Source organism: Elephantulus edwardii, unplaced genomic scaffold, assembly GCF_000299155.1.
Source record: "Elephantulus edwardii isolate Elephantulus edwardi_28Jun2011 unplaced genomic scaffold, EleEdw1.0 scaffold00272, whole genome shotgun sequence".
NCBI classification, from domain to species: Eukaryota; Metazoa; Chordata; class Mammalia; order Macroscelidea; family Macroscelididae; genus Elephantulus; species Elephantulus edwardii.
Genome location: NW_006400022.1, coordinates 2,595,867 through 2,622,073, shown reverse-complemented (window position 1 = coordinate 2,622,073; position 26,207 = coordinate 2,595,867). Strand labels below are relative to the sequence as shown.

Genomic DNA, 26,207 nt, shown 5'->3' with positions numbered 1-26,207 from the left:
GAGTTGGAATCAACTCATAGGTTCAGTGGGTTTCAGAGGCTGTAGATTGCAGGAGAGATGATTGCCTGTCTTTCTCCCTTTGCACCACTGGTGGATTTGAACTATCATACAGACGTCACCTTTGGATTAGCAGCACAGTTGCATATAGACTAGGCCACCAGACCTCCCTGTATCTGGTACTATAGTAGCATAAATGGCACAAGTGGATGGCTTTAATAAGTTCTATTCTCATGGTTAATAAGGCTAAAAGTCCAAATTCAAGGTGCCAGCTTAAGCTCTCTGTTAGCTGTATAGGAAGCTCACTTTTGTTCCTGGGCAGTGTTCTGTGATTTGTAGCTCTCTCACTTTATCTCTGTTCCCATAATCGTCTTTTCTTTCATTTAAGAGATTGACTTAAAATGCAGCCCTTGATCTTATTGATCTTGTCTTATTAAAATAGCAAAGACAACACCTTCCCCAATGGGATTATAATGAAAATAAGAACAGAGATTAGTATGTATTGCTCATATTTGAGGCACACAGTTCAATCTATAAGAATGACTGGTAGGTGACATTGTCTTGCACTGTGTTGTCCAGTGTCACATACTTAGCTGTGAGTGTTGTCTTCAAAGATCTAGTTAGTTATGTTGTTGTTGTTATGTGCCGTCAAGTCACCTGGGACTGATAGTAACCCTATGTACAACAGCCCTAAACTCTGCCCTATCCTGTGCCCATCTCACCATCCCTGACACTCCTGCTCTCATTACCCCAGTTACTGAATCAATCCATCTCATCGAGGGTCTTCCTCTCCTGTGCTGTCCCTCCACCCTCCCAAGGATGACATCCCTCTCCAAGGACTGGTCCCTCCTTGCAGCATGTCCAAAGTATGTCAGACGAAGCTTCAGAATCCTTGCCTCTAAGGAGCAGCCCGGCTTCACCCTCTCCAGGACAAAACTGTTTGTTTTCCTGGCAGTACATGATATATTCAATACTCTTCTCCAACACCACAGCTCAAAGGCATCAGTTCTCCTTCTATCATTCCTAGTCATTGTCCAGCTCTCCGATGCATAGCAAATGATTGCAAAGACCATTTCATGTATAAGGCTCACCTTAGTCTCCAGACTGACATCTTTGCACTTTAGCACTTTAGAGAGGTCTCTAACCACAGACTTTCCCATCGCAATGTGTCTTTTAATTTCCTGGCTGCTGGAGCCAAGAGTGTTGACTGTGGATCCAAGCAACCAAAACTGAACAATCTCAATCTCTTCACCATCTATGATGACACTGCCAACCGGCTCAGTGGTGAGAATCTTTGTTTTCTTAATACTGAGTCTCAATCCATACTGAAGGCTGCAGTCCCTGACTTTCCATAGCAATTGCTTCAAGAGCCAATGGTGATGAGGGAAGAGGTTCAGTTAGTTATATACAAAGGAAATATTGCAATATATTAGGAAACTCTGGTGGCCCAACACAAAGTAGTTCAAATCCATCAACTGTTCTGTGGAAGAAAGATGGACATTCTCTTCCTGTGCAACTTAAAGCCTCCGAAAATCACCAGAGGTTCAGTTTTAAGTTGCCTCTGACTTAACAGCAATGAGTTGTGTTAATTCTATTTCAATATATTACTAATTTTACTTATAAAGTATATTAAAGGGTTTTTGGGGAGAGGTCAGAAATGTTTGACTAACCCCTTTTGTTCTCCTTTTCATTATCGTTAGTTTATTCAAGAATACTTATTTAATTCCTTCCATGTGTTGACAAAATGAACTCAGCCCTGTACAGGGAATTCATAGTGGAGTATTGGAGGACACCAAACTACAAAACAGGTAAGGATGTAGTGATGAGATGTAGGACATATGAAAGACCTTGAATGAACACTTGGCAGATAGAGTCCTTTAACCCAGACTTGGGGCGAGAAGTTGAAGGTTAGTGGAAAGAGAGAGTAGGTTGAGTATGATTTAGTCAGAAAGAATGAACTGAGCAAAGTTGAGAGCCTATACTTTCAAAGGACTTCAAAAAAAGTCTAGACCTTAGTTTGTGCACAACACAAACATGAGAAGACACCAGGAATTAAATTGTCTTAGACTTAATCCTGAGAAAAATGGAGAGGTTTTAAAAAGGTAGTAGTTTGGGGTTGGAACAAGGGAAAAATACAACAACAACAAAAAAAACCACACTTGGGCATTGCACAGGGCAGGATGGTAAGAAGTAGCAGTGAGGATAGAAGGGAGTGGACTAAGGAGAAGTCCAGGAACATGCCCAGATTTCTAGACCAGTAACTAGGTGATAAGGATCCTATGGATGCAGGAGAAGTCAAGCTAAAATGAATTGATCTGTGCAAAAAGTACCTTTGGGACTTCCAGGTAGTAGTCTCTAGGAGGAAATGTGAAGAAATGTGAAGCCAAACCATAACTATGGACTTAGGGATCATTAGCCTGGTTGTAATAATGGAAGAAATAAAATAAAATTGCTGTAAGGGTAAGAGAGGATATAGAAGACTGAACACATCAAGGGCCCTCATTTTCTCTCTTGGTACCTTGACTGGCTGAGGAGCATGGTGTTGCAGAGATGACTGAGAGAATCCACTGGGGAGAGAGAAGGAACACCAGGAGAAGTTGGTCTATCCAAAATTAATGTGCATTTAGAAAAAGGCAGATATGTTTTTAATGGAAGGAGTACACAATTGTTTGTAATAGCATAGGCTTATCCTTTAAGAATTTGGTCCTTTGATTAGCAATTCTGCTGATAAAATTATAGATAAAAGCCCTTTCCTTTCAAGGGCTTTTTTCAAGAAAAAGCAAAAAGACTTTAGAGACAGAAAAGTTAAAAAGTACATTTTACAATCTAATGGTAGAAAAGATAGTTAAGCAGTTTGGGCTGTTAATACCCTCTTGTGGGCTCCAAAGACCGCCCCCCCCCCCAGTGTTTTTCAAACTGGAAGTGCTTAAAAGAACACCCTAAGTAAACTTTTGCATGGGTTAGAAGAAGTAAAAGTCAAATTGGAAGTAATACAAGAAAAATGATCACTCTCTTTTGACTATTGATAAACACTAAATCTCCCTGTTATTTTGTTAAATGCCATTGAGTTCACTATGATCCAAGTAACTACATATGAACAACAGGTCTAAACTTTGCCTTATCCTGTGCCATCTTCATCATCTCTGATATATTCAAGCCCATTGTTATAGTCACTGTGTCAATCCATCTTGTTAAAGGTTTTCTCTGTCTTATCCTCCACCTTTCCAAACATGATGTCTTCTAAGGATTGACCCCTCCTGAAAACATACTCAAAGTAAATGAGTTAGGGTTTCACTATCCTTGCCTCTAAGGAGCACCCCGGTTGAAGTTCCTCTAAGACAAGTGTGTTCTTTTGGCAATCTACGGGATATTCAGTACTCCTCTTCAACACCACAATTCAAAGAAATTGATTCTTCTTCCATCTGCTTATTTGTTTTCCAACTTTGAGATGTATAGGAAGCAATTGAAAATACCATGGCTTCAGTCAGGCTCACTTCATTTTTTTAAACTGACATCATCGTTTGATAGCACTTTAGAAAGTTCATTGAAAGCAATTTTCCCAGTGTAACATGTCTTTTGATACACTGCTGTTACATTGGATGCTTATTGTAGATCCAAGTAAAATGAAATCCTTGACAGTTTTTTACCTCCATCTTCTATCATGATGTTGGACATTTGGTTCAGTGAAGGGGATTTTGTTTTCCACCTTTCATTGCTGTCTAGTTAGAACCAATTTATAGCTGCCTCTCTAGTCTATTTTCAGAGAACAAATCGTACAGGAGGAGACTGCTTATCTTTCTCCTCCAGATCAACTGGTGGATTTGAACAATATACCTTTGGGTTGACAATGTGACTCCCTATCGACTAGGCCTACCAGAACTCACTGTTTTTCATATAGAAAGCTTAATTAGCTGCCACTTTGAAAAAATATATGCTAAGTTTTGAAAGTAGTTTCAAAAGAGAAATTTTAGTAAGAGTTTGAAACAATGCTACGCTATTTAGAAAAAAGTGATGTTGGTTGTTAGTTGACTGTTGAACCAATTGTGACTTATAGGAACCGTGTATGTGTATAGTGGAACTGTTCCATAAGGTTACTGATGGTGAATCTCCAGACCTATCTTCCCAAATGTTCTACTGAGCAGCTTCAGATGGCCAGTCTTTTTTTTTTTTTTACAGCCAGTCTTTTGACTAGCAAGTTAACAACCATTTGACTACTAGCAATAAAGTTACTTTTCTTGGAAAATAATAAAACAGAAATCTATTTGGAAAGATAATATTTTGGGGGGAAGGTTACAATTTCTAATTTTTTTAAAATCTACTATTTTTGTTATGTGCTATTTACTGAGTTGGAACCAACTCATAACTGACCCTTCAAGTGGGGCTTTTTCAGAGGTTGTAAATTACACAGGAGGAAATGAACCTGTTTCTCTTGCCTCCAACTAACATCTTGTGGATTTGAACTGTCTGCCTTTGGGTTGGCAGTGGGATTCCTTACTGCTAGACCACTAGAGCTCCCTTTTTTATTAGATTTCTAAGCAACCATTTCTAAATTCCCCTTTATCCTTGAACTATCTAGCAGAAGTATAATGTTGTTGTTATATGTTGTTGAGTCGCTTGCATCTCATAGCAACCTTATGTACTATACAGCTATATAGCTCTGAACCCTGCTCTATCCTGAGCCAACCTTATTGTCCCTGATACACCTACTCCCAGTACCCCAGTCACTGAATCAATCCATCTCATCTGGTTTTCCTCTCTTGTACTCTCCTTCCACCCTTCCAAGCATGATGTTCCTCTCGAAAGACTGATCCCTCCTTGCATCATGTCCAAAGTATGTCAGACAGAGCTTCAGATTTCTTGCCCCCAAGGAGCAGCCTGGTTTCACCCTTTCTTGGATTGAACCTGTTTGGTCTCTTAGCAGTCCATGGTACATTCAGTACTCATCTCTGGCACCACAGCTCAAAAGCATCAATTCTCTCTCTGTCATCTCTAGTCATTGTCCAGCTTTCTGATGCATAGCATGTAATTGTGAAGACTATAGCCTGGATCAGTGTGCCTTAGTCTCCAGTAAGGAGCATAAGCAGCCCTAAAACTCAAATGGTTACCAGAGGCTTCAGCATTTTTTGAAAGGATATTCAGTAATCTTTTTTACTTATTCAATGCTAAACTTTCTCTGTAGTAAGTAACTACACCTTTCCTCTAACACTGATTAGTTGTTTGCTGTGAATCTCTGCTTTAAAAATTGTATCTAGTTATAATAATGGTCTTATATAGTATTTGTCCTTATGGGAGTGAGTTCACTTAGTATAATGCTCTCTAGTCCCTTCCAAATTAGATAGTGATTTACAAAGTCATTGCTCCTGCATGCTGTGTAGTATGCCATCTTGTGAATGTACCATAATTTCTCAATCCAGTCAATTGCGTTTGAATAGTTGAGCTGTTTCCATGTTCATGCGATGGTGAATAATGCTGTTATAAACATTGATGTACAAGTCTCTGTTTGTGCCTCAGTTCTTGTTTTCTCGAGGCAGTCATCAGAACAGAGCAAGGAGACACTCCATGGTTCAGAATCACACTCCATGGTTCAGAATCAGAAAGGATGTACACCAGGGATGTCTTCTGTCTCCATACTTTTTCCGTCTATATACAGAACAGATCATCAACAGAGGCTGGGCTGTATGAGGAGAAATGTGACATCAGGAATGGAGGAAGACTCATCAACAACCTGCGTTATGCAGAAGACACAACCCTGCTTGCTGAAACTGAGGAGGACCTGAAGTGCTTTTTGCAGAAGATCAAGGACTGCAGCCTTCAATTATTGATTGAAGCTCAACATCAAGAAAGCAAAGATTCACACCACTAGGCTGATTGGTAAAGAGATTGAGATTGTTAACAACTTCAGTTTGCTTGGTTCCACAATCAACACTGTTGGTACCAGCAGACAGAAAAATTAAGAGACTAATTACATTGGGAAAGTCAGCTGTCAGGGACCTCTCCAGAGTACTGAAGAGCAGCCACATCAGTCTGGAGAGTAAGGTGTACTTATCCAGGTCATAGTCTTCATCACTACTTGCTATGCATGAGAAAGCTGGACAATGACAAGGGATGATAGAGAATTGATGCCTTTGAACTGTGGTGCTAGAGAAGAGTGTTGAATATACCATGGACTGCCAGGAGAACAAACAGGTTCGTCCTAGAAGGGGTAGGACCAGGCTGCTGCTAGGAGGCAAGGATTCTGAGGCTTCATCTGACATACTTTGGGGATGTTGCAAGGAGAGAACAGTCCTTGGAGAGGGATGTCATGCTTGGAAGGGTGGAGGGACAGAGAAAGAGAGGGAGACCATCAATGAGATGGATTGGTTCAGTGAATGGGGTAATGAGGGTAGGTGTGTCAGAGACAGTAAAGTTGGCACAGGATGTAGCAGGTTTCAGCGCTGTTGTACATAGGGTCGCTATGTGTCATAAGTGACTTGACAGCACATAACAACAACAACCCAAAATATCATTTACTCTCCTCCTTTTTTTGAGGTCTGGGGAAATGATCAGAGGTGTTTATAACTACTGAAATAAATAAACAAACCTATTACCACCAAGAGATTGCAATGCAGCAACCCTGTAACTACAAGAATGTTTCTATTTGCATTTAGTTACAAGTGCATTTTGCAGATATTTGGATTGTTTTTGTATAAACTCTTTTCACTTGACATGACAATTTTAAAGCTTTTCTTTATTGTTATGTTGTGGTTGTTACGTATCATCAAATCTACTGCAACTCATAGTGACCCTCTGAACCATGGATCTGAACTCTAACGTACCTACCACATGGACACACTTGAGTCCAGTGATAGAGTCACTGTGTCACTCCATCTCATTGAGGGTCTTCCTCTGTTTGGTTGACCCTCCAACTTTGCAAGTATGATGTCCTTGTCAAGAATTGGTCCCTCCTAATAATTTGCCCAAAATAAGTGAGACAAAGTTTCAACATTCTTGCCTCCAAAGAGCACCCTGGTTTCACTTTCTCCAGGACAGACTTGTTTGTTCTCTAGGCAGCAAATGGGATATTCTGTCCTCTTGTCTAACACCACAACTCAATGGCATTGATTCATCTGTCATCATTATTCATTGTCCAATTTTCAGATGCAAGCAATCAAGAAGACTGTGGCTTGGGTCAGGCACACCTTAGTCTCTAAATTGAAATCATTTCTCTTTAGTACGCTTGAGAGGTCCCTAACAGCACATTTTCCCAACGTGGCTTGTCTTTTGATTTCTTGACTGCTGGTAGCCAGCGTGTTGTTTGTAGATCCAAGTACAATGAAATAATTGTCAACTTCAATCTTATCTTCATCTGTCATGATGTTGTCTATTGGCCTGTTGGTGTGGCCTTTTTAAAAAAAATACTGGTTTGCTTGCAGTGTTCATATACATTGTATTTCACACTGTTTTTCATTCATATGATGAGGATTTTTGTCTTCTTGGTGTTGAGATGTAAACCACAGTGAAAGCTGCAGTCCTTGATAGTCTGCAGCAAGTGCTTCAGTCTTCTTCATTTGTAGCGAGCAAGGTTGTGTCCTCTGCACAGTACAAGTTGCTGATGAATTTTCCTCTGATCCTGATGCCACATTCTTCGTAACTTCCAGTTTTTCAAATGGTTTTTTTAAACACTTCTCTTTGTCTTCTCAAGCTGCCCTTTGAAACCTTCTGTTCAACTCTTGTTGTAATTTCTTCCCTTTGTTTTGACTTCTCGAGTTCTAGTGCAATTTTCAGAGTTTTCGGACATCCATTTTGGTCTTTTCTTTCTCCCCTGTCTTTTCAGTCATCTTAAAGTCTTTTCAGAAGCATCTTAAAGTTTCTAATGCCTCAGACCTGTTCTTGAGGTAGTTTTTAAATTCAGATTGGATAGATTCATAGTCATTTGGGGGTTTAAGGATTTGTTTTCATTTTCTTCTGTTTCTGTTTAAACTTGCACTCGAATAGTAGTCCACAGTCAGCACCAAACCTGATTTTGACTCCTGATACTGATCTTCTCCATTGATTCTTTCCACAGATGTAGTCAATCTGATTCCTTTGTAGTCCATAAGGTGAAGTCTATATGTGTAGTTACCATTTCTGTTTTTTTTAATGAAAGTGTTTGCAATGAATAAATTCTTGATTATTCAAAATTCATTCATTTGATCTCATTTTTTTTTCATCAAATCCATAATTTCCAGTGACCAAACATTCTTAGGCACTTTCACATTCTAGTCACCATTATTTATGAATGAATCTTGATTGCATCTTTGACTGATTTTAGGCTGCAAAGATTGGCGGAAATCCTCCGTTTTCTTATCTTGAGTGTTAGTTGTTGGTGCATATGTTTGAATAGGTAATTAAAAATGGTTCATTCCATTTATAATTTAAATTGGGAATGAATAAGTATTGCATCTATACCATCAGCCTCATAACAATGTAACTAGAATTTTTTTTTTAAGTATAGATTAACAACAATAATAAAGACAGGAGTTGTACAGGATTTCTTGGCTTGCTTTGTTAGCTGCCCTAATATTGGCTCAGGGTTCTTGGTGACAAAATGCTGGAAGGTGGACCTTTTTTCACAAGCTGGGTTTTTTTGCCAATTGTTAGTAGTGGATCACCAAGCATTTGAGTTGGGAATGTCCATAAACATGTTTGGCATCATAAGCCCCACTGATAGATGGGTGATAGCTGTGCATGAGATGTTCTGGCCAGACACTCAGACACAAAAACTGTGCTCTGCCTTTGAACCACCACTGTCCTCTTCTAGTGAACACAGACCAGCAAGTGCTGCTAAACATTCTGCTATGCACAGGACAGGTGCCATAACAGAGAATTATCTAACCGCAAATGCTAATAGTGCCAAGGTTCAGCATATCTGCAGGTCTAGGAAAGATATTAGAGGATGTGTTAAGTTTCTAGTACAAGTAAATGGGGGGGAAAATTACATGCTTTCAAATGGAAAGACCACTTTTATGGACTTAAAAATCATGTTCAGTTTTTCCAGTAAGCCATGAGTGATGCTTAGGAGTTGGCATAGGAGTGCAATGGAAACAATGTCTGTTCCTTTGTAATGTCTAATAGTTAATTATTTTTTTTTTCTCTTTTAGGCCTATTGAAGAAGCATCTTAAAGTTTCATTCTTCTCAGAATTATAAAGTTTATTAGAGTTGTCAGTCTTATAAGATACATTTTGGAAATTAAAATGAAAACTTTCTGTGAAGTTTTAGCTCAACTGTACAAGAACATACTTCTTGGAGCTTCACTTGAAAATGACATGAAAAATGAAAAAGATGATTACATCTTTTATCTCAATCCAGCATTTCTAGATGAAGATTGCTCTAAAGTGACTTCCACAGAGCGGTCAGCTCATCAGCCATGTTCTGTCAGTGTAGCTGCTGTTTCAGTAGCACCCATGTGTTTGAAGAAATTCCCTGAAATAAGCAGTGCTCGAGAAATAATGCTGCTTCAATTAACAGTGATCAGAGTGATGATAGATAGAATATTGTCTGTCAAAACCGAGTTCCAGATGAAGAAGAAATACAGAACTTTGGTTAAAAGTCTTCTAAGATCATACCAAGTAGATTCTAAATTAGTAAGCCATTTGGTTTGTTTGTATTGTGGGTGTTTTTTTTTTAAGTTTTAGGTTTTTTTAAATGAAAGATTAAAAAACATTTAGCAGTAATTGTTAAATACTTTTATTTTCTACAGATCTGTGTGTTCCAAAGTTCAGATAAATTACTGTCTCATATGACAGCAGAATGTCTTGCACTACTTCTGTACTTCCAGCTGAGAGAAAACGTGAGCTAAGTAATCAAGTCATATTATTTTCCTTATTGTTTCTTTGAACTTATTCTTTGTAATTTTATTTTGTCCTTCTGTAAAAAGAGCAAGGACCGTGTGGGGGATGACCATGCCTACCTTTACCAGTTTCACAAAGGAGAACTGTCCCTGTCAACAGCATCAATAACATAAAATCAGTGATGTCTGACATGTCCCCCACACTCCCATACCTCCTAGTCATCCCAACACCAGTTCCACTGCTTTGCAGGGTCCAAAATCTAGTCTGATACCTAAAAACAGCACACAACCATGTTGGTTAAGGATAGTAGGATAGTATCCAGATTAGTAGCTGAATATAGACAGGACAGCTATTGAAATGTACATGCAGACACCTCAGCCTTGAGCCTCACGGGTGTAGACCAGTATTACAAAGTTCTCAGTCATGCCATTATTGGTTCTCCATCTCCCCAGCCTCCAAATTTTCCAACAAACTTGGTCACTCTTAGCTTAGTTCTGGTTCTGTCCATATGGGGTTAGCAGCCAGCTCTGTTTCACATCAGGTTTCTCTGATACTCTGTTTTGGCTATGGCGGCTGTTGTTACAGGTGTAGCTAGAGGAACAATGTCTGGTCCTGAAGGGCACTGCATTCTCTTGCTGCTTCATCTTCTCTTTGTCACTGTTGGAGAAAGTCTAATCTGCTTCTAGCCGCTGAATTTGTTGGCAAAACTAGCCAGTCCCCTTGTGGATAGATTACCATGCCCTATTTGCATATTCCCACCTTTCCCCATATTCAAGTCCAATTTAATGACTAGCATAGTCATACTGAAAGATAAACTCCATACCTTAAATATTAATAGTAATATAGTTTTACTCATATAATACATGTGTAAATACATAAAGATGAGAAAATGAAGTAATATATTAATAGCTTGCATCAAAGGTTAAAATTATATTATTATTTCAGTAGATTTTAACCCTGGAGGTAAAACTCATTTCTAGGGATCAGTGAATATCTTGAGATCAGAGGTTGTGTATTTATCCCTCTACTTGCTCTCCCTACCCCTCCAATCTCCCGCCACAAATAAAAAGCAGCTTAGAGCCTCTTCTTGAGACTATGGCCATTTTTAAACATTTTGTATGTTGCTGTTGTTGTTATGTGCCATCAAGTCAAATCCGACTCATAGGTGGCCCTTTGTACAACAGCCCTGAATCGTGCTTCATCTTGAACCAACTTAATTGTCTCCAGGGTCTTCCTCTCCTGCACTGTCGCTCCACACTTCCAAATATGATGCCCCTCTCCAAGTACTGGTCCCTCCTTGCAACATGCCAAAAGAATGTCAGATAGAGTTACAAAATCTTTGCTTCCAAGGAACACTCTGGTTTCACTCTCTCCAGAACAAACCTGTTTGTTCGCTTAGTAGTCCATGGTATATTCAGTACTCTTCTCCAGCACCACAACTCAAAGGCATTGATTTTTCTTCTATTGTCCTTAGTCATTGTCCAGGTCTCTGATGCATGTTGTTGTTGTTGTTATGAGTCATTGAGTCACCTGTGACTCATACTGACCCTATGTACTACAGCCCTAAACTGCTCTATCCTTTTCCAGTCTTATTGTCTCTGACATACCTAACCCCATTACCCCAGTCACTAAATCAGTCCATCTCATTGAGGGTCTTCCTCTTTTGCATTGTGCCTCCACCCTCCCAAGGATGATGTTCTTCTCCAAGGACTGGTCCTTCCTTGGAACATGTCCAAAATATGTCAGACAAAGCTTCAGAATCCTTGCCTCCAAGGAGCAGCCTAGTCTCACCCTCTCTAGGATGAACCTGTTTGTTCTAGCAGTCCATGGTATATTCAGTACTTTTCCCCAGCACCAAGCTCAAAGGCATCAATTCTTCTATCATCCCTTGTCATTGTCCAGCTTTCTGACGCATTGCTAGTAATTAACAAAGACCATGACCTGGATCAGGCACACCTTAGTTAATCTCCAGACTGACATCATTGTTCTTCAGCACTTTGGAGAGGTCTCTAATAGCAGCTCAAGGCTTGAATTTGTTCTTCACTTCCTTCAGTTTAAGATATGCTAAGTAGGCTTTGATTTTCTGACTCTAGCTCTTTGTACATTTCATTATAATACTTTCTTGTCATGCTCTGCCCTTTGAAATCTTCTGTTCAGCTCCTTAATATCTTGATTTCTTCCCTTTACTTTGACTTTTCAGCACTCTATTGCAATATTCATAGTCTCTTCTAACATCCACCTTGGTGTTTCTTCCTCCTCTGTCTTTGTAATGACCCCCTGCATTCTTCCTGGATGATATTCTTGATATCCTCTAATGGTCTTCACTGATGCATAGCAAGTAAAAAAAAATTTTTTTTGAAGGAACATTTTGAAAGCATATTGTTTTCCATTAATTACAATACTCATGTCGTAAGTACACTCTTCTCAAGTCTTTCTTATCATTCTCATTTTTATTAATCCTTGTATCCTACCCTTGCTGTCTTGTTTATTTGTTATAAGGAGTGCCTCATTGCTAGTATATAATAACTGACTACTGTTAGTATGTTTACCTTATGTTGTTATAGTTGCTTTTGTGCTATTGAATCCACTGCAGCTCATAGTGGTACTATGAACAGTAGATCTGGATCCTGCCCTATCCTTTGCCATAGACGTGTTTGTTGTGTGGCTGAAGCTAAGCATTAGGGCTGAGGTTTGGTCCAGGTTCAGAGGGTGACTAAACGCCATAGTCTTGAGTTTCTGCCACTCAGTAAGCCTGACCATGTTTATGTTTTTGAGTTATGTTCTACATATTTTTTTTTACCCTGTGAGAGTGGGCAGCAGTGGTAGCCATGCACTGTCCAGGTCTTCTGCCTTGAGGGTAGTAGAGGTTGAGGCTTGAGTGGTCCATTAGTCCTATTTTAGTTTAGAATATTAATTAAAATTGATCAGTGCCATTTATCATAAGTTCTCATCAAATCCTCACTATACCTTACTTTTAACTTCACCCTTCCCATCCATCTACTAGTCTCTGCTCACCTGTTATTGTCATGTGCTGTCAACTGTGACTCATAGTGACCCTGTATAACTCTAAGCCTTTCCCTATCCTTACCCGAGTTACTGTGTCAGTCCATCTCATCTGGGGTCTTCCTCTCCTGTGCTATCCTTCTACCCTTCCAAGCATAATGTCCTTCTCCAAGGACTGCTCTCTCTAGGCCACAGGCCCAAAATAATGTGAGATGAAGCTTCAAAATCCTTGCCTCCAAGGAGCAGCTTGTTTTATCCTAAGACAGACTTGTTTCTTTTCTTGGTGACCCATGGTATGATCACTACTTTTCTCCAGCAATACAACTCAAAGGCATCAGTTCTTATTTCTATCATCCTAAATCATTGTAAAACTCACTGATACATAGCAAGTAATTGTGATGACCATGGTCTGACTCAGGTACACCTTAGTCTCTAGACTGACATCATTGCTCTTTAGTATTTTGGAGAAGTCCCTGATAACATATTTCCCTATTTGCCTTTTGGTTTCTTGACTGCTCGTGCCAAGAGTGTTGATTATAGAGTTGAGCAAGCTAAAACTATTAACAACCTCAATATCTTCTCCATCTATCACTGTGCTGCCAGTTGGGAATGGTGCAAATCTTTGTCTTCTTGATGTTGAGCTTCAATCCATATTGAAGACTACTTTCATTGGCTGTCTCCAACAAATACTTCAGGTCTTCCTCAGTTTCAGTAAGCTAGGTTGTATCATCTGCATAACAGATTTTTTATGGCAATCCTGATGCCACATTCCTCCTCATAAAGCTGTGGTTCCTAAATGATCTATTCTATATACAGATTGGAAAGGTATGGAGATAGGCCATATCCCTGATGATTTCCCTGATGAAATCCCTTTTCTGATTTTGAACCAAGCAGTGTATTCTTGCTCTGTTCTGAGGAATCCTCCTTGTTCCAAGTATAGGTTTCACATAGCACAGTCAAGTTTTCTGGGGATCCCCATTCTTCTCAAGGTTAGCCACAATTTGTTGTGATCCATACAACCAAAGGCCTTTGAAAAGGTCAATGAAACACAAAATAGATACACCTCCTGGCACACTTTGCTTTATCTCCAATAATCTTGCTGCTCACCTGTTGTTGTTGGTTGTTGTTATGTGCTGTCCAGTCGTTTGCGAATTATAGCGACCCCATGTACAACAGCCCTAAACCCTGCTCTATCCTGTGCCAATCGCACTGCCTCTGACACACCCATCCCAATTTCCTCAGTCACTGAATCAATCCATCTCATAGAGGGTCTTCCTCTCTTGCACCATCCCTCCACCCTCCCGAGCACGATGTCCCTCTCCAAGGAACTGTCCCTCCTTGCAACATGCCCAAAGTATGTCAGATGAAGCCCCAGAATCCTTGGCTCCAAGGAGTAGCTTGGTTTAATCCTCTCCAGGATAAATCTGTTTGTTTTCTTGGCAATCCGTGGTACATTCAACACTCTTCTCCAGCACCACAGTTCAAAGGCATCAATTCTCCTTCTGTCCTCCCTAGTCATTGCTCAACTCTCTGATGCATAACAAGCTATTGCAAAGACTATGGCCTGTATCAGGCACACCTTAGTCTCCAGAGAGACACCATTGCTCTTGAGTACTTTATAGAGGTCCCTAACAGCAGACTTTCCCATCGCAATAAGTTTTTTTATTCCCTGGTTGCCAGTGCCGAGACTGTTGACAGTGGAGCCGAGCAAACTGAAGCTGTGAACAATCTCAATCTCTTTGCCATCCATCCTGATGCTACCAATTGGTCCAGTGGTGAGAATCTCTGTCTTCTTGATATTGAGCCTCAGTCCATACTGAAGGCTGTAGTTCTTGACCCTCTGCAGTAAGTGCATGAGGTCCTCCTCAGTTTCAGCAAGCAAGGTTGTGTCATCTGCATAACGCAGATTGTTCATAGATCTTCCACCAATCCTGATGCCACAATTCTCCTCATAGAGCCCAGCCTCCCTGATAATCTGCTCTGTATACAGGTTGAAAAGGTATGGAGACAGAACACATCCCTGGCGTACACCCTTCCCAATTTTGAACCATTCAGTGTTGCCCTGCTCTGTTCTGATTACTGCCTCTTGGTCCACGTATAGGTTTCGCATTGGCCCGTTTAGTTTTTTTGGGATTCCCATTCTTCTCAGAGTCAGCCACAGTTTGTTATGATCCATGCAGTCAAACGCCTTTGCATAATCAATGAAACACAGATAGACATTATTCTGGTATTCCCTGCTTTCAGCTAAGATCCATCTAGCATCAGCTACAATATCCCGAGTACCACGACCCCTTCTAGACCCAGCCTGGACTTCTGGCAGTTCTCTGCTAATGTGCTGTTCCAGTCGTTTTTTTATAATCTTCAGTAGAATCTTGCTTGCGTGTGAAATCAATGATATTGTTCTGTAGTTTCCACACTCTGTTGGGTCACCCTTCTTTGGAATGGGAACAAATATAGATCTCTTCCAGTCAGTTGGCCAAGTACTTGTTCTCCAGATTTCTTGGCACAACTTGGTGAGCACATCCAGGGCAGCATCTTTTAGCTGAAATACTTCAATTGGTATACCATCTATTCCTGGGGCCTTACTTTTTGCCATTTCCTTCAAAACAGCTTGAACTTCTTCCTTCATCGCCATAGGCTCTTGCTCATATGTTATTTCATTAAATTCTTCTGTATCTGCCAATTTTTTTCGATACAATGACTCAGTATATTCCCTCCATCTTCTTTTAATACTTCCTGATCATTTAATATTCTGCCTAAAGCATCCTTGACTATAGCAACTCTAGGTTCAAATTTGTTCTTCAGTTCCTTGAGCTTAAGAAATGCTGAGCGAGTTCGGCCCTTTTGATTTTCCAGCTCTAGCTCCTCACACATTTCATTGTAATATTTTGCTTTGTCATCCGAGCTGCCTTTTGGAATCTTCTGTTCAGCTCTTTAGTATCTTGAATTCTTCCTTGTGTTTTGGCTTCTCTACGCTCCAGTGCAATCTTCAGAATTTCTTCTGACATCCATTTAGGTCTTTTCTTCCTCTTGTCTTTGTAATGATCGTTTGCACTCTTCCTGGATGATACATTTGACATCCTCCCACAACTCCTCTGGTCTTCGCTCATTAGTGTTCAAGGCCTCAAACCTGTTCCTGAGATAATTCTGAAATTCAGGTGGGATGAAATCAAGGTCATATTTTGGCTCTTGTGGATTTGGTTTAATTTTCCTCAGTTTCAGCTTGAACTTGCATTTAAGTAGTTGGTGGTCTGTTCCACAATCAGCTCCTGACCTAGTTTTCACGGCTGATATTGAGTTTCTCCAACGGTTTTTTCCACAGCATGTGTTTTTCTCCCCCCCCACCCCTTTCATCTCCTTCGTCACTTGAACAGTGATATATATGCATCTTTGCTTTTCTTTCTTTTTTTACCCCAGGCAGTCAAAGACCAATCGTTACACCTTTTGTGGCTTCACCCAAGCTTAATAGAAATAAATTCTAAGAATGATCCTCAGCATGGTAAAAAATTATACAAACTCAGCAGTAGATTTTTCTCTTATCAGATTCATTAAACAATGAAATCTATGTATATTCTTTCAGCTATGATTACTTATTTCTACATTTTTTTTCTGACTAAAAGAGGTGAAGTTCATGGTAGAGAATGGGAAATGGAAACAAATATAAAGAATAAAATATAAATCTGTCATTCTACTACTTAGAAATGCCCACTGCTAATATTTTTTTATGCTTCCTTCTGGTCCTTTGTTCCTAGGGCACATTGAATCACTTAAAAAATATCAGGGTATTTCTGTTTTCTTTTCTTTTATGAAATATCATCATGTTCTTTTAGCTAAACAAATTTAATATTCAATATTATATAGCATTATGATGTGTATAATAACTAGTTGGTAAAAATATATTCTACCAGAGCATCTAATTTTATTTTTTGTCCACTCACAGATAACTTTGAGCAATTCTGGAATTACTTTTTGCCAAAAAAATCTTTCTGAATATTCTGAGAGTAATACAGTAGTGTACTGCCTCAGGACTCTCACAGTGATAATAAAAGAAATCTTTAAAGATACATGTGCACAAAAAACAGGTAAGAATGATTGTTTTTTTATAAATACCACTTCTTGCTCCCAAATAGATTGAGTATCTTATTTATATTGAAGATTAGAACCTATTATACAACCTCTAGTCTATTTTAGTGTGTGACAATCTAAAGAATTTTGCCATAATTTTCTTACTGAGGATACATGCCTTTTAAAAAGAAAAAATTGTTAGGTGGAAAAAAAATGAAAGCTTTTCATGATTATTATTCCCCAAAAAGTCCAATAGTATTTATATTTGTGAAATTGAAGACAATAGTGGGTGTTACAGGATGATCTTCGTATATTTATTTGCTCATGTTAGAAGTTAAGAATACCTTTTTTATCTTCTAATATTTATAAAAATCTATTTATATATAAGCGTGTCTTAAAAACCTTTGTTTTTCCCTGTTGTTTACAACTACTATTTTTATAATTCCAGAAATTCTAAGGGCATTCCTGGCTCCTTTTGATACTACTTTTGAAGTATTTTACATTTCCTTACTTTCTCAGCATTTTGAAAGCATCCAGGAGACTTCAAAAGTAATAAGCAGCTTGATTGGGTTTTTGGAGTTGCTTGAACTTCTTACAGCCTCTAGACTCTACCTGAAGTTGTTTTATACTTGCCAGAGGATTTTCTTTTTGAAACCTACTTGTGTGCTAGATGTCCCTACCTGGCCTATTCCAGGTTTTGTCAAAAGGAAATTCATAATCTTCATTAAAAAGTGCTTGCTCTGTAAAGTGAGTGAAGACCTCTTTCGTGGATGTGCTCCAGTCTTAATGCCAACGGATCCTCTTTTTTATGGGGACATGTTGACTGTAGCGAATGCTGTTTTGCAAGCTGTGAATTTAGGATGGCTCAGGACCTTGTCTGTTCTTGGGAATCCTGCTCGCTTTGGAGGCGAAAACACTCAGCCTGGGAAAGATAGCAACTCTGGTCTGGATCATGTGACTCTGAGAGCTGCAGCCTTAGTTTTAATTAAATCCTTAGAAATCAGGGTTCAAAATTGTCCTTCACCAAAGGAAATACAAGGTAATTCTCTGAAATACTTATATCATTTATAATTATTAAGGAAATTAATTCCTATGTATAAATTCTCAGGACAGTTATAACTGTTGCTAACATGTTTAAGCCAGCTATGTTTATAAAATTTTCTTAAAATTAAAAAGTAATTACCTTAAAAAATAGCTTTTTGTGGACTAAACTGAATTTGTATAACAATAGATTACTTAGACTTTCAAGAAAGCTGTTGTTGTTGTGAAGTCATTTCAAACTATGTAAATCAGTCAATTCAAGTTTTTGTTATTATCAATGTTATAGGATTCTGGTGGTTTCTAAAAGATTAACTATTTGAACTTACCTCCTGCCTGACAAGAAAAAAATTTTGCATTCTGCTTTTGAAAAGATTTACAGCTTTGAAACTATATCCTGTACGATCACTATGAGTCAGAATGGATTTGATGGCAATAGTCACTTTGGGAGTGCAGTGCCTGTAGCACTTGCCTGCCAACTGTGAGTTCAGTGCTTCAAACCCATAAGCCACTCCATGGGAGAAAACTGTGTCCATCTGCTTCTATACAGATTACAGCCACAGAGTCACAGCAGTGGCTTTGGGTTAGGTTTAGTGTTCATATTACTCTCTACTTTTGAGTATATTGTATTGTAACACCTGGTGACCTCTGGCAGTTTGCAAGGTTCTAAATCTTGGTGGGAGTAGACTTCTCCCTGCCTCTTCCACAGAGCAGTGAGTGGATTCATCTGTTCCCCTTTTGGTCAGCATCTCTGCAGTTCCCTCACTAAGCCACCAGTACTGAAGGGGATATTATTTATTATCCTTTGTAAAATTAGTATATTTGATATTGGAGATTACTGATAATTAGAAAGTAAATTGTAATTAGCATGTTACATGATTAGTTGGCTTGTGATATCCTGGACATTAAATTAGATGAAAAATACCACTTAAAGAGTGACACTCAATTTAATTGTTAGAGAAAGCACACCTACTATTTCATCGAGAAAAACAGAAAATCAGCGGTCTAAATAAGTAGCATCAAAAGCGAAAATTTGTTTAAATTGTAAGCACTGTTTTCCCTGAATTACTTCGGATATTTTTAGCTTTTACTACTGCACATTTGATAAAATTTTTTACAGTTGTCATTTAAAACAGAAGGTGGCATATTTTATGTAATTCAGAGTTTTAAACTGCAGTTAAAACACCCCAGGACCTTTTTTTGTGTTTTACATTCTTATCTAACTAGTACATTTTTTAATACTTTAAATACACAAAATTCTTTTGATGTTATTTTGGAAGCAGTGCTCTTTGTTTAGTTCCATTGTAGCATCTAGGAACACATTAATTATGGCATTCAGTAAAGTAGTCTCTGTTATTGTTTGTATGATTTTGAGAATATAAATAGCATAATATAAATAAGAATTCATATTGAAGATGATATTTGTCTTTCTTAGCAGTATCTCTGTCCAGGAGCCCTGATGGCAAAGTAGTTTTAGTGCTTGGCTCCTAAGTAAAAGGTCAGAGTTTCAAACCAACATGCTGCTCTGTGGAAGAAAGATGTTCTGCTTCCATGAAGATTTTTAAGCCTGGCAATCCTATAGGGAAGTTCTGCTTTGCTCTGTAGCATTACTAGCATTTAGAATGGACTTCACATCTGGAAGTTTGATTTGCTTTTGCATTTTGTCTTCTCTGAACTTGTTTGTTTTTTATTTGCAAATCAGTGATAATCTCTAACTCACAGGACAGTTTGAAAGTCTGTACTATGATAGTGCATTTCAGATACTTTGTCCATTATAAATTATATACAGACAGAATGTTACTAAAGTATTCATGCATGGTTGCCTATATTTTTATGTTTTGAAATTTCTGATTTTTTTAAGTTGATTTACAGAGATACATGTCTGAATTATTGAACTTCTTAAAGCCTTATCTCCAGCCTTTTCCCCGCTTACATAGTCCATGTGAGTGGCTGTCTAGGATCTTCATAGAACAGGATGATGACATGCTGGAGGCTGCTAAAGCATTATTGGAAGTCTACCTAAAGTTGTCCAGGTTGGTATCATTATGTTAACTGCATGCAAGGAAAAACAAATTATTTCTAGTAATAAGCAGCATGTATTATTTATTTTAATTATTTAGAGTGTAAAAAAAACCTCCTCAAAAATCATTGTGATTTTCTTATAACTTTAAATTCTCAATTAATTCCTTTATTTAACCCTGCCCACATGAAAATAAGATTATATTTGAGTTCTCATTAATAAAATTTGGCTAGCTGGGCAGATTTGTGGTACTAGAACTAGACTGGAAAGAGAAAACAACAGTTCTAGCTTATTCACTCCTATTTTACCTATGTGATTAGAGTCTTAATTTAGTTGGTGTTTACAAACTTTTTGCACCTTTAAGACTCACTATTCTTTTTTGAGCTACTACAAACTTTAGTTGTTCTTTTTTTTCTCCATACAATTAGCTAAGAAAAACAATCAAAAGAGATTATCTGAGGTTTTTATTATGTTCAGTTGAATTTAGATTCATATATTTTTGATGCTTTACCTTAAATTGTTTAGAAAGTTGTATTACTGGTAATTTTTATGCTAACCATAAAAATATTTAATGGTTTCTGCTTTACTAAAACAAGTGTGTTTAGGGTTATATATTCATGTGTCAAATACTACCAGTGCTTATTCAATAGTAACTCAGGACCTTCTTATACTATTTCTGCTTCTATTATCAAATCTCTATTTGCTTTATTTTCATTTCTTTCAGGGCCTAAGTGAAAGAGACTTCTTACTAGTGCTTGTCCACATTATGTTCTTCTGTCAGTAATTGTGTGACACTGCTGGCGATGGCTGCTTTCTGACTAAGAGTGCTTTGGCCCAGTTTTCCAAAGATTCTAATCAAGAACAAAAGATGTGATTTGAATTAGGCGCAAAAATGGTCATATGCAAATTCAGTTTGAAAATACATGTTCATTAGAATATAGGGAGCTCTGGTGGCCCAGTGGTAAAGAGTAGTGCTACCAACCTAAACACACATGATTCGAATCCTCCAGCTTTTCCATGGGAGATAGATGTTGTGCTATTTACAGCCTCTGAAAAGCTACTGAAGGGTCAGACATGAGTAAGTTCTGACACAATGGCACACAATAACAACATTAGAATATATCTTTTTGAACCCAAGGTTGGCCTTTTACATTTCAAGATAGAGGAAGCTTAAGAGTTAAATTTACTTTTTATGTAAATTTATGACATTACTAGCTGATTTGAGCTGTGATGCTGGAGAAGAGTATTGAATATATACCATGGAATGCTAGGAGAACAAACAGGTTCGTTCTAGAGAGGGTGAGACAGGCTGCTACTTAGAGGCAAGGATTCTGAAGCTTCATCTGACATACTTTGGACATGTTGCAAGGTGGGACCAGTTCTTGGAGAGGGACGTCATGCTTGGGAGGGTGGAGGGATAGTGCAAGAGAGGAAGACTCAATGAGATGGATTGATTCAGTGACTGGGGGGATGGGAGTAGGCATACAGAGACAGTGAGATTGGCAAAGGATAGAGCAGGATTTAGGGCTATTGTATATAGGGTCACTATGAGTTGCAGGCAACTTAATAGCACATAACAGTAACGTGTCCAGATAAAAATGTTTGTGGCATATGTTTGTTTGCAGTAACGTGTCCAGATAAAAATGTTTGTGGCATATGTTTGTTTGTCTGTTTGTTTTCCTGTAGTTATATTAGTTTAAGATTTTTTGAGATTGTAAATGATAGAAACCAACTCAAACTGTTGCTGTTACATGCCATCTAGTCGAGTACAACTCATAATGACCATCTGAACTCATTCCTGTCCTGCGCCATCCTCACACTTCCTGACACACAAGAGCCCATTGCAGCAGTCACTGTATCAATCCACCTGGTTGAGGGTCTTCCTCTCTTTCACCAATCCTCCACCCTTCCCAACATCATGTCTTTCTCCAAAGAGTAGGACCTTCTAGCAATATGTCCAAAGTTTGTGAGTCAAAGCCTCATCATTTTTGCCTCCAAAGAGCACTCTGGCTTCACACCCTCCTTTTGGCTGCCTATGGAATGTTCAGTGCTCTTCTCCAACACCAGAGCTCAAAAGCGTCATTTCTTTTTCTGTCATCCTTATTCATTGTCCAGGTTTCAGATACATAGTTAGTAATCAGAAAGACTATGCCCTGAATCAGACTCACTTTAGTCCTCAAACTGACATCACTACTCTTCTCAATAAATTGGAAAAGTCCTTAAATGCAGATTTTCTGACTGCTTGTACCAGGGGTGTTAATTGTGGATCCAAGCAAGATGAAGCTATTGATAGTTTCGATCTCGTCTCCATCCATCATGACACTGCCTATTGGTACAGTGGTAAGAATCTTTTTCTTATTATCAAGACACAAACTATACTGAAGACTGCATTCCTTGATCTTCTGCAATAAGTGCTTCAAGTCATTTTCACTTTAGCAAGTAAGGTTGCATAATACAGGTTATTGATAAGTCTCCCTCCAATCCTGATTCCACATTCTTCTTCATAGAGTCCAGCTTCCTGGATAATTTGATCATTATATAGATTGAACAGATAGAAATTGAACAAAGAGAATACAACCCTGAAACACTCCCTTCTCAATTCCAAACCTTGCAGTGCTCCTTTGTTCTGTTCGCACAACAGCCTCCTGATCCAGGTATAGGTTCTACATGAGCACAATCAGGTGCTCTGAAATTCTTTCTTTTCAATGTCAGCCATAGCTTGTCATGATCCACACAAATACTTTTGAACAGTCAATAAAGCACAAATAGACATTCTTCTTGTATTTCTCACTTTCAGCCAGCCAAGATCCATCTGAAATCAGCAGTGATATCCCTGGTGCCACAGCCTCTTTTAAATCCTGCTTGAACTTCTGGCAGTTCCCTATATACATACTGTTCCAGTCATTTTTAAATGATCTTCATCAGTATTTTGCTTGCATGTGATATCAATGATACTGTTTGATAATTTCCACATTCAGTTGGATCACCCTACTTGGTAATGGGAACAGATATGGTCGTCTTCCAATCTATTGGCCAGACAACTGTCCTCCAAATTTCCTGGCAAAGGCTAGTGAGTGCATCCAAGGCTGCATCTTAATTGAAACAAGTCAGGTGGTATCCCATCAATTTCTGGGGCCTTATTTTTTCCCAATGCCTTCGATACAGCTTCCACTTCCTCCTTCATTACCATTGGCTCCTGTTCATATGGTACTTCCTGAAATTTTTCAGTGTCCATCAATTCTTTCTGGTACAGTGACTCTATGTAGTCCCTCCATCTTCTTTTGATGCTTTCTGGATCATTCAATATATTGCCCATAGTACCTTTCAACATGGCAACACGAGGCTTATATTTGTTTTTCAGTGCTTTCAGCTTGAGAAATTCAGAGCTAGTTCTTCCCTTTTTATTCTCCAATTCCAGATGTCTGTACATTCCATTCTAATACTTTGCTCTGTCCTCTCGAGCTGCCCTTTGAAATCATCTGTTCAGCTCTCACTTCAACATGTTTTCCTTTAGATTTGGCTTCTCAGTGCACCAGTGCAATCTTTATAGAGTGTCTTCTGACATCTATTTTGATTTTTTTCTTTCTCCTGTTTTTGTAGTGACCTTTTGCTTTTTTCGTGGATGATATCCTTGATTTTATCTCTTACTCTGTCATTGGTGTTCAGTGCCTTAAACCTGTTCTTAAGATGATCGTGAAATTCAGATGGAATTCAAGATTCTGTCTTGGTTACTGCACACTTATTTTCATTTTCTTCGGCCTCAATTTGAACTTGCATATGAGTAATTGATGATTTGACCCACAGCCTGCCCTGGCCTTCTTTTGACTGTTGATACTGAACTTTCCAATGATTTCTTCCACAAGTATAGTCAGTCTGATTCCTCTGCAGCTTATTGGGTGAAATCCACATTTAAAGGCAATCCACATGTAAAGTCATCTTTTGTGTCTTTTAGAAAAAGTGTTTGAGATGAATAGATCATTGTAAATACAAAATTCAATCATTCTTGAAAGCTAGGGTAAACTGAGCATTTATAATTGTATTAGCAATCAAGTGTAAGCTGATTAACTGTATCTGATCTCATTTACATTCAGCTTGGATAGGAAGCCTCTTGTGTAAGCAAACAGGATCTGGTGGCTGGGCCTTTGTATTTAAAAGTTGGTTGGTCCTTGGGCCTGGTATTGATTGTGCTTAGAGAGAACTTTCTAAGGGTACAAGCACTTGTTTGTCAGTTTTCTGTACTGAGATTATTTGAGGTTGCTATGATACTGAAATCTTTGCCACTGGTGTGTCAAATTCCATTCAAAAAGGGTTTCCTATCATGGACAATTTTAGAAGAGGTCCCTGATTAAGACTTGGAAACAGGATGGGCCATCTACTTCCTAAATAAAAGGTTTTTGAAAACTAAACAAAGAGGATAGTTATAGTAGTGTAGTTGTAGAGCCCAGATTGGAAGTCAGTTGAAATAAGGAAAATCAGTAATAAACATGGTTTAACAATTGATACATGGAATTTACAGATGCATATTGACATACTAAGCATTAGTTAGATGCAATGGACCAGCTATGGCCACTTTGAATCACATAATTATATAGTATACTATGTATTTATCACAAAACAATGAAACACAGATAGACATTCCTCTGGTACGCCCTGCTTTCAGCACCAAGATCCATCTAACATTAGCTGTAGTATTCCTAGTACCATGGCCTCTTCTAAACCTATCCTGCACTTCAAGCAGTTCTCTCTTGATGTGCTCTTCAGCTGTTTTTGGATAATCTTCAGCAGAATCTTGCTTACATGTGTTATCACTGATATTATTTGATAATTTCCACACTCTGTCCATTCATCTTTGCTTGGAATGGGAACAAATATACATCTCTTCCAGTCAGGTGGCCAAATGGTTGTCCTCCAGACTTTTAGGCACAAATTGGTCAGTGTCTAATTTATTGAAATATGTCTATTGGTATGCCGTCTATATTTGGACCAGGAGGTAGTCGTCAGAACAGAGCAAGGAAGAAACTACATGGTTCAGTATTGGGAAGGGTATATATCAGGGATGTGTCCTATCTCCATACCTTTTCAAACTGTATGCAGAACAGATTATCCAGAAGGCAAGGCCTTATAAGAAGAAATGTGGCATCATGATTGGAGGAAGTCATCAACAATCTGCACAGTGCAGATGAACACAGCCCTGCTTGTTGAAACTGAGGAGGCCCTGAAGCGCTTGCTGCAGAAGGTCAAGGACTGCAGCCTTAATTTAGAAAGAAAACAAAGATTCTCACCACTAGGCCGATTGGCAGCATCATGATAGATGGTGAAGAAATTGAGATTGTTAACCACTTTAGTTTGGTTAGCTTCACAACCAACACTTGTACCAGTAGCCAGGAAATTAAAAGACAAATTGCATTGAGTAAGTCTGTTGTCAGAGACTTCTCCAAAGTACTGAAAAACAGTGACGTCACTCTGCAGACTAAGGTGTTCCTGATTCAGGCCATGGTCTTTGCAAACACTTGCTATGCATCAGAAAGCTGGACAGTGACTAGGGATGATAAAAGAAGAGTTGATGCCTTTGAGCTGTAGTGCTGGAGAAGAGTATTTAATATACCATGGACTGCTAGGAGAATAAACAGGTTCATCCTCATGTTGTTGATGGCCTTCAAGTTGAGCACAACTCATAGCAACCCTATGAACAGACTATCGGAAGCCCCTCTACAACTGTCGACATTTATGAAAGTTCATAGAGTTTCCAGAGGTATGTTATTTAGGAAGTGGATGTCACTCCCACTTCCAAACCTGTCTTAGTATGTTATGTGCCATTTAGTCGCCTGCAATGAACAGCAACCCTACGTACAGCAGCTCTGAACCCTTCCCTGACCTGAGCCAGTCTAATTCCAACACACCAACCTCCATTGTACAAGTTACTGTATCAATCCATCTCATCCAGGTTCTCCCTCTCCTGAACTGTCTGTCCACTCCTCCAACCATGATGTGTTTCTCCAGGGGCCTATCTCTCCCGGCCATGTGCCCAAAGTAAGCGAGGCAGAGTTCAAAATTCTAGCTTCCAAGGAGAGACATAGTTTTACCCTCTCCAAGACAAACCTGTTTGTTTATTGGCAGTCCATGGTATATTCAAGACCCTTCTCCAGCACCACACCTCAAAGGTATCTAATCTTATGTCATCTTTAATCATTGTCCAACACTCTGAAGCATAACAAGTAATCAAGAAGACTGTGGCCTGTATTAGGTGCACCTTTGTATTTAGACTGACATCATT

General features: G+C 38.8%; 1 protein-coding gene across 1 annotated transcript in view; it reads left to right on the top strand.

Annotated features, from left to right (window-relative positions):
• The first annotated feature begins 9,210 nt into the window (after positions 1–9,210).
• LINS (lines homolog (Drosophila)) overlaps positions 9,211–26,207 on the top strand; it is a 22,971-nt gene continuing 5,974 nt past the window's right edge. The window contains exons 1-5 of the mRNA XM_006900065.1: positions 9,211–9,600; positions 9,717–9,806; positions 16,751–16,892; positions 17,324–17,914; positions 19,775–19,946. Of these exons, the coding sequence (XP_006900127.1) occupies positions 9,211–9,600; positions 9,717–9,806; positions 16,751–16,892; positions 17,324–17,914; positions 19,775–19,946 (1,385 nt within the window). The remainder of the gene's footprint in view (positions 9,601–9,716; positions 9,807–16,750; positions 16,893–17,323; positions 17,915–19,774; positions 19,947–26,207) is intronic.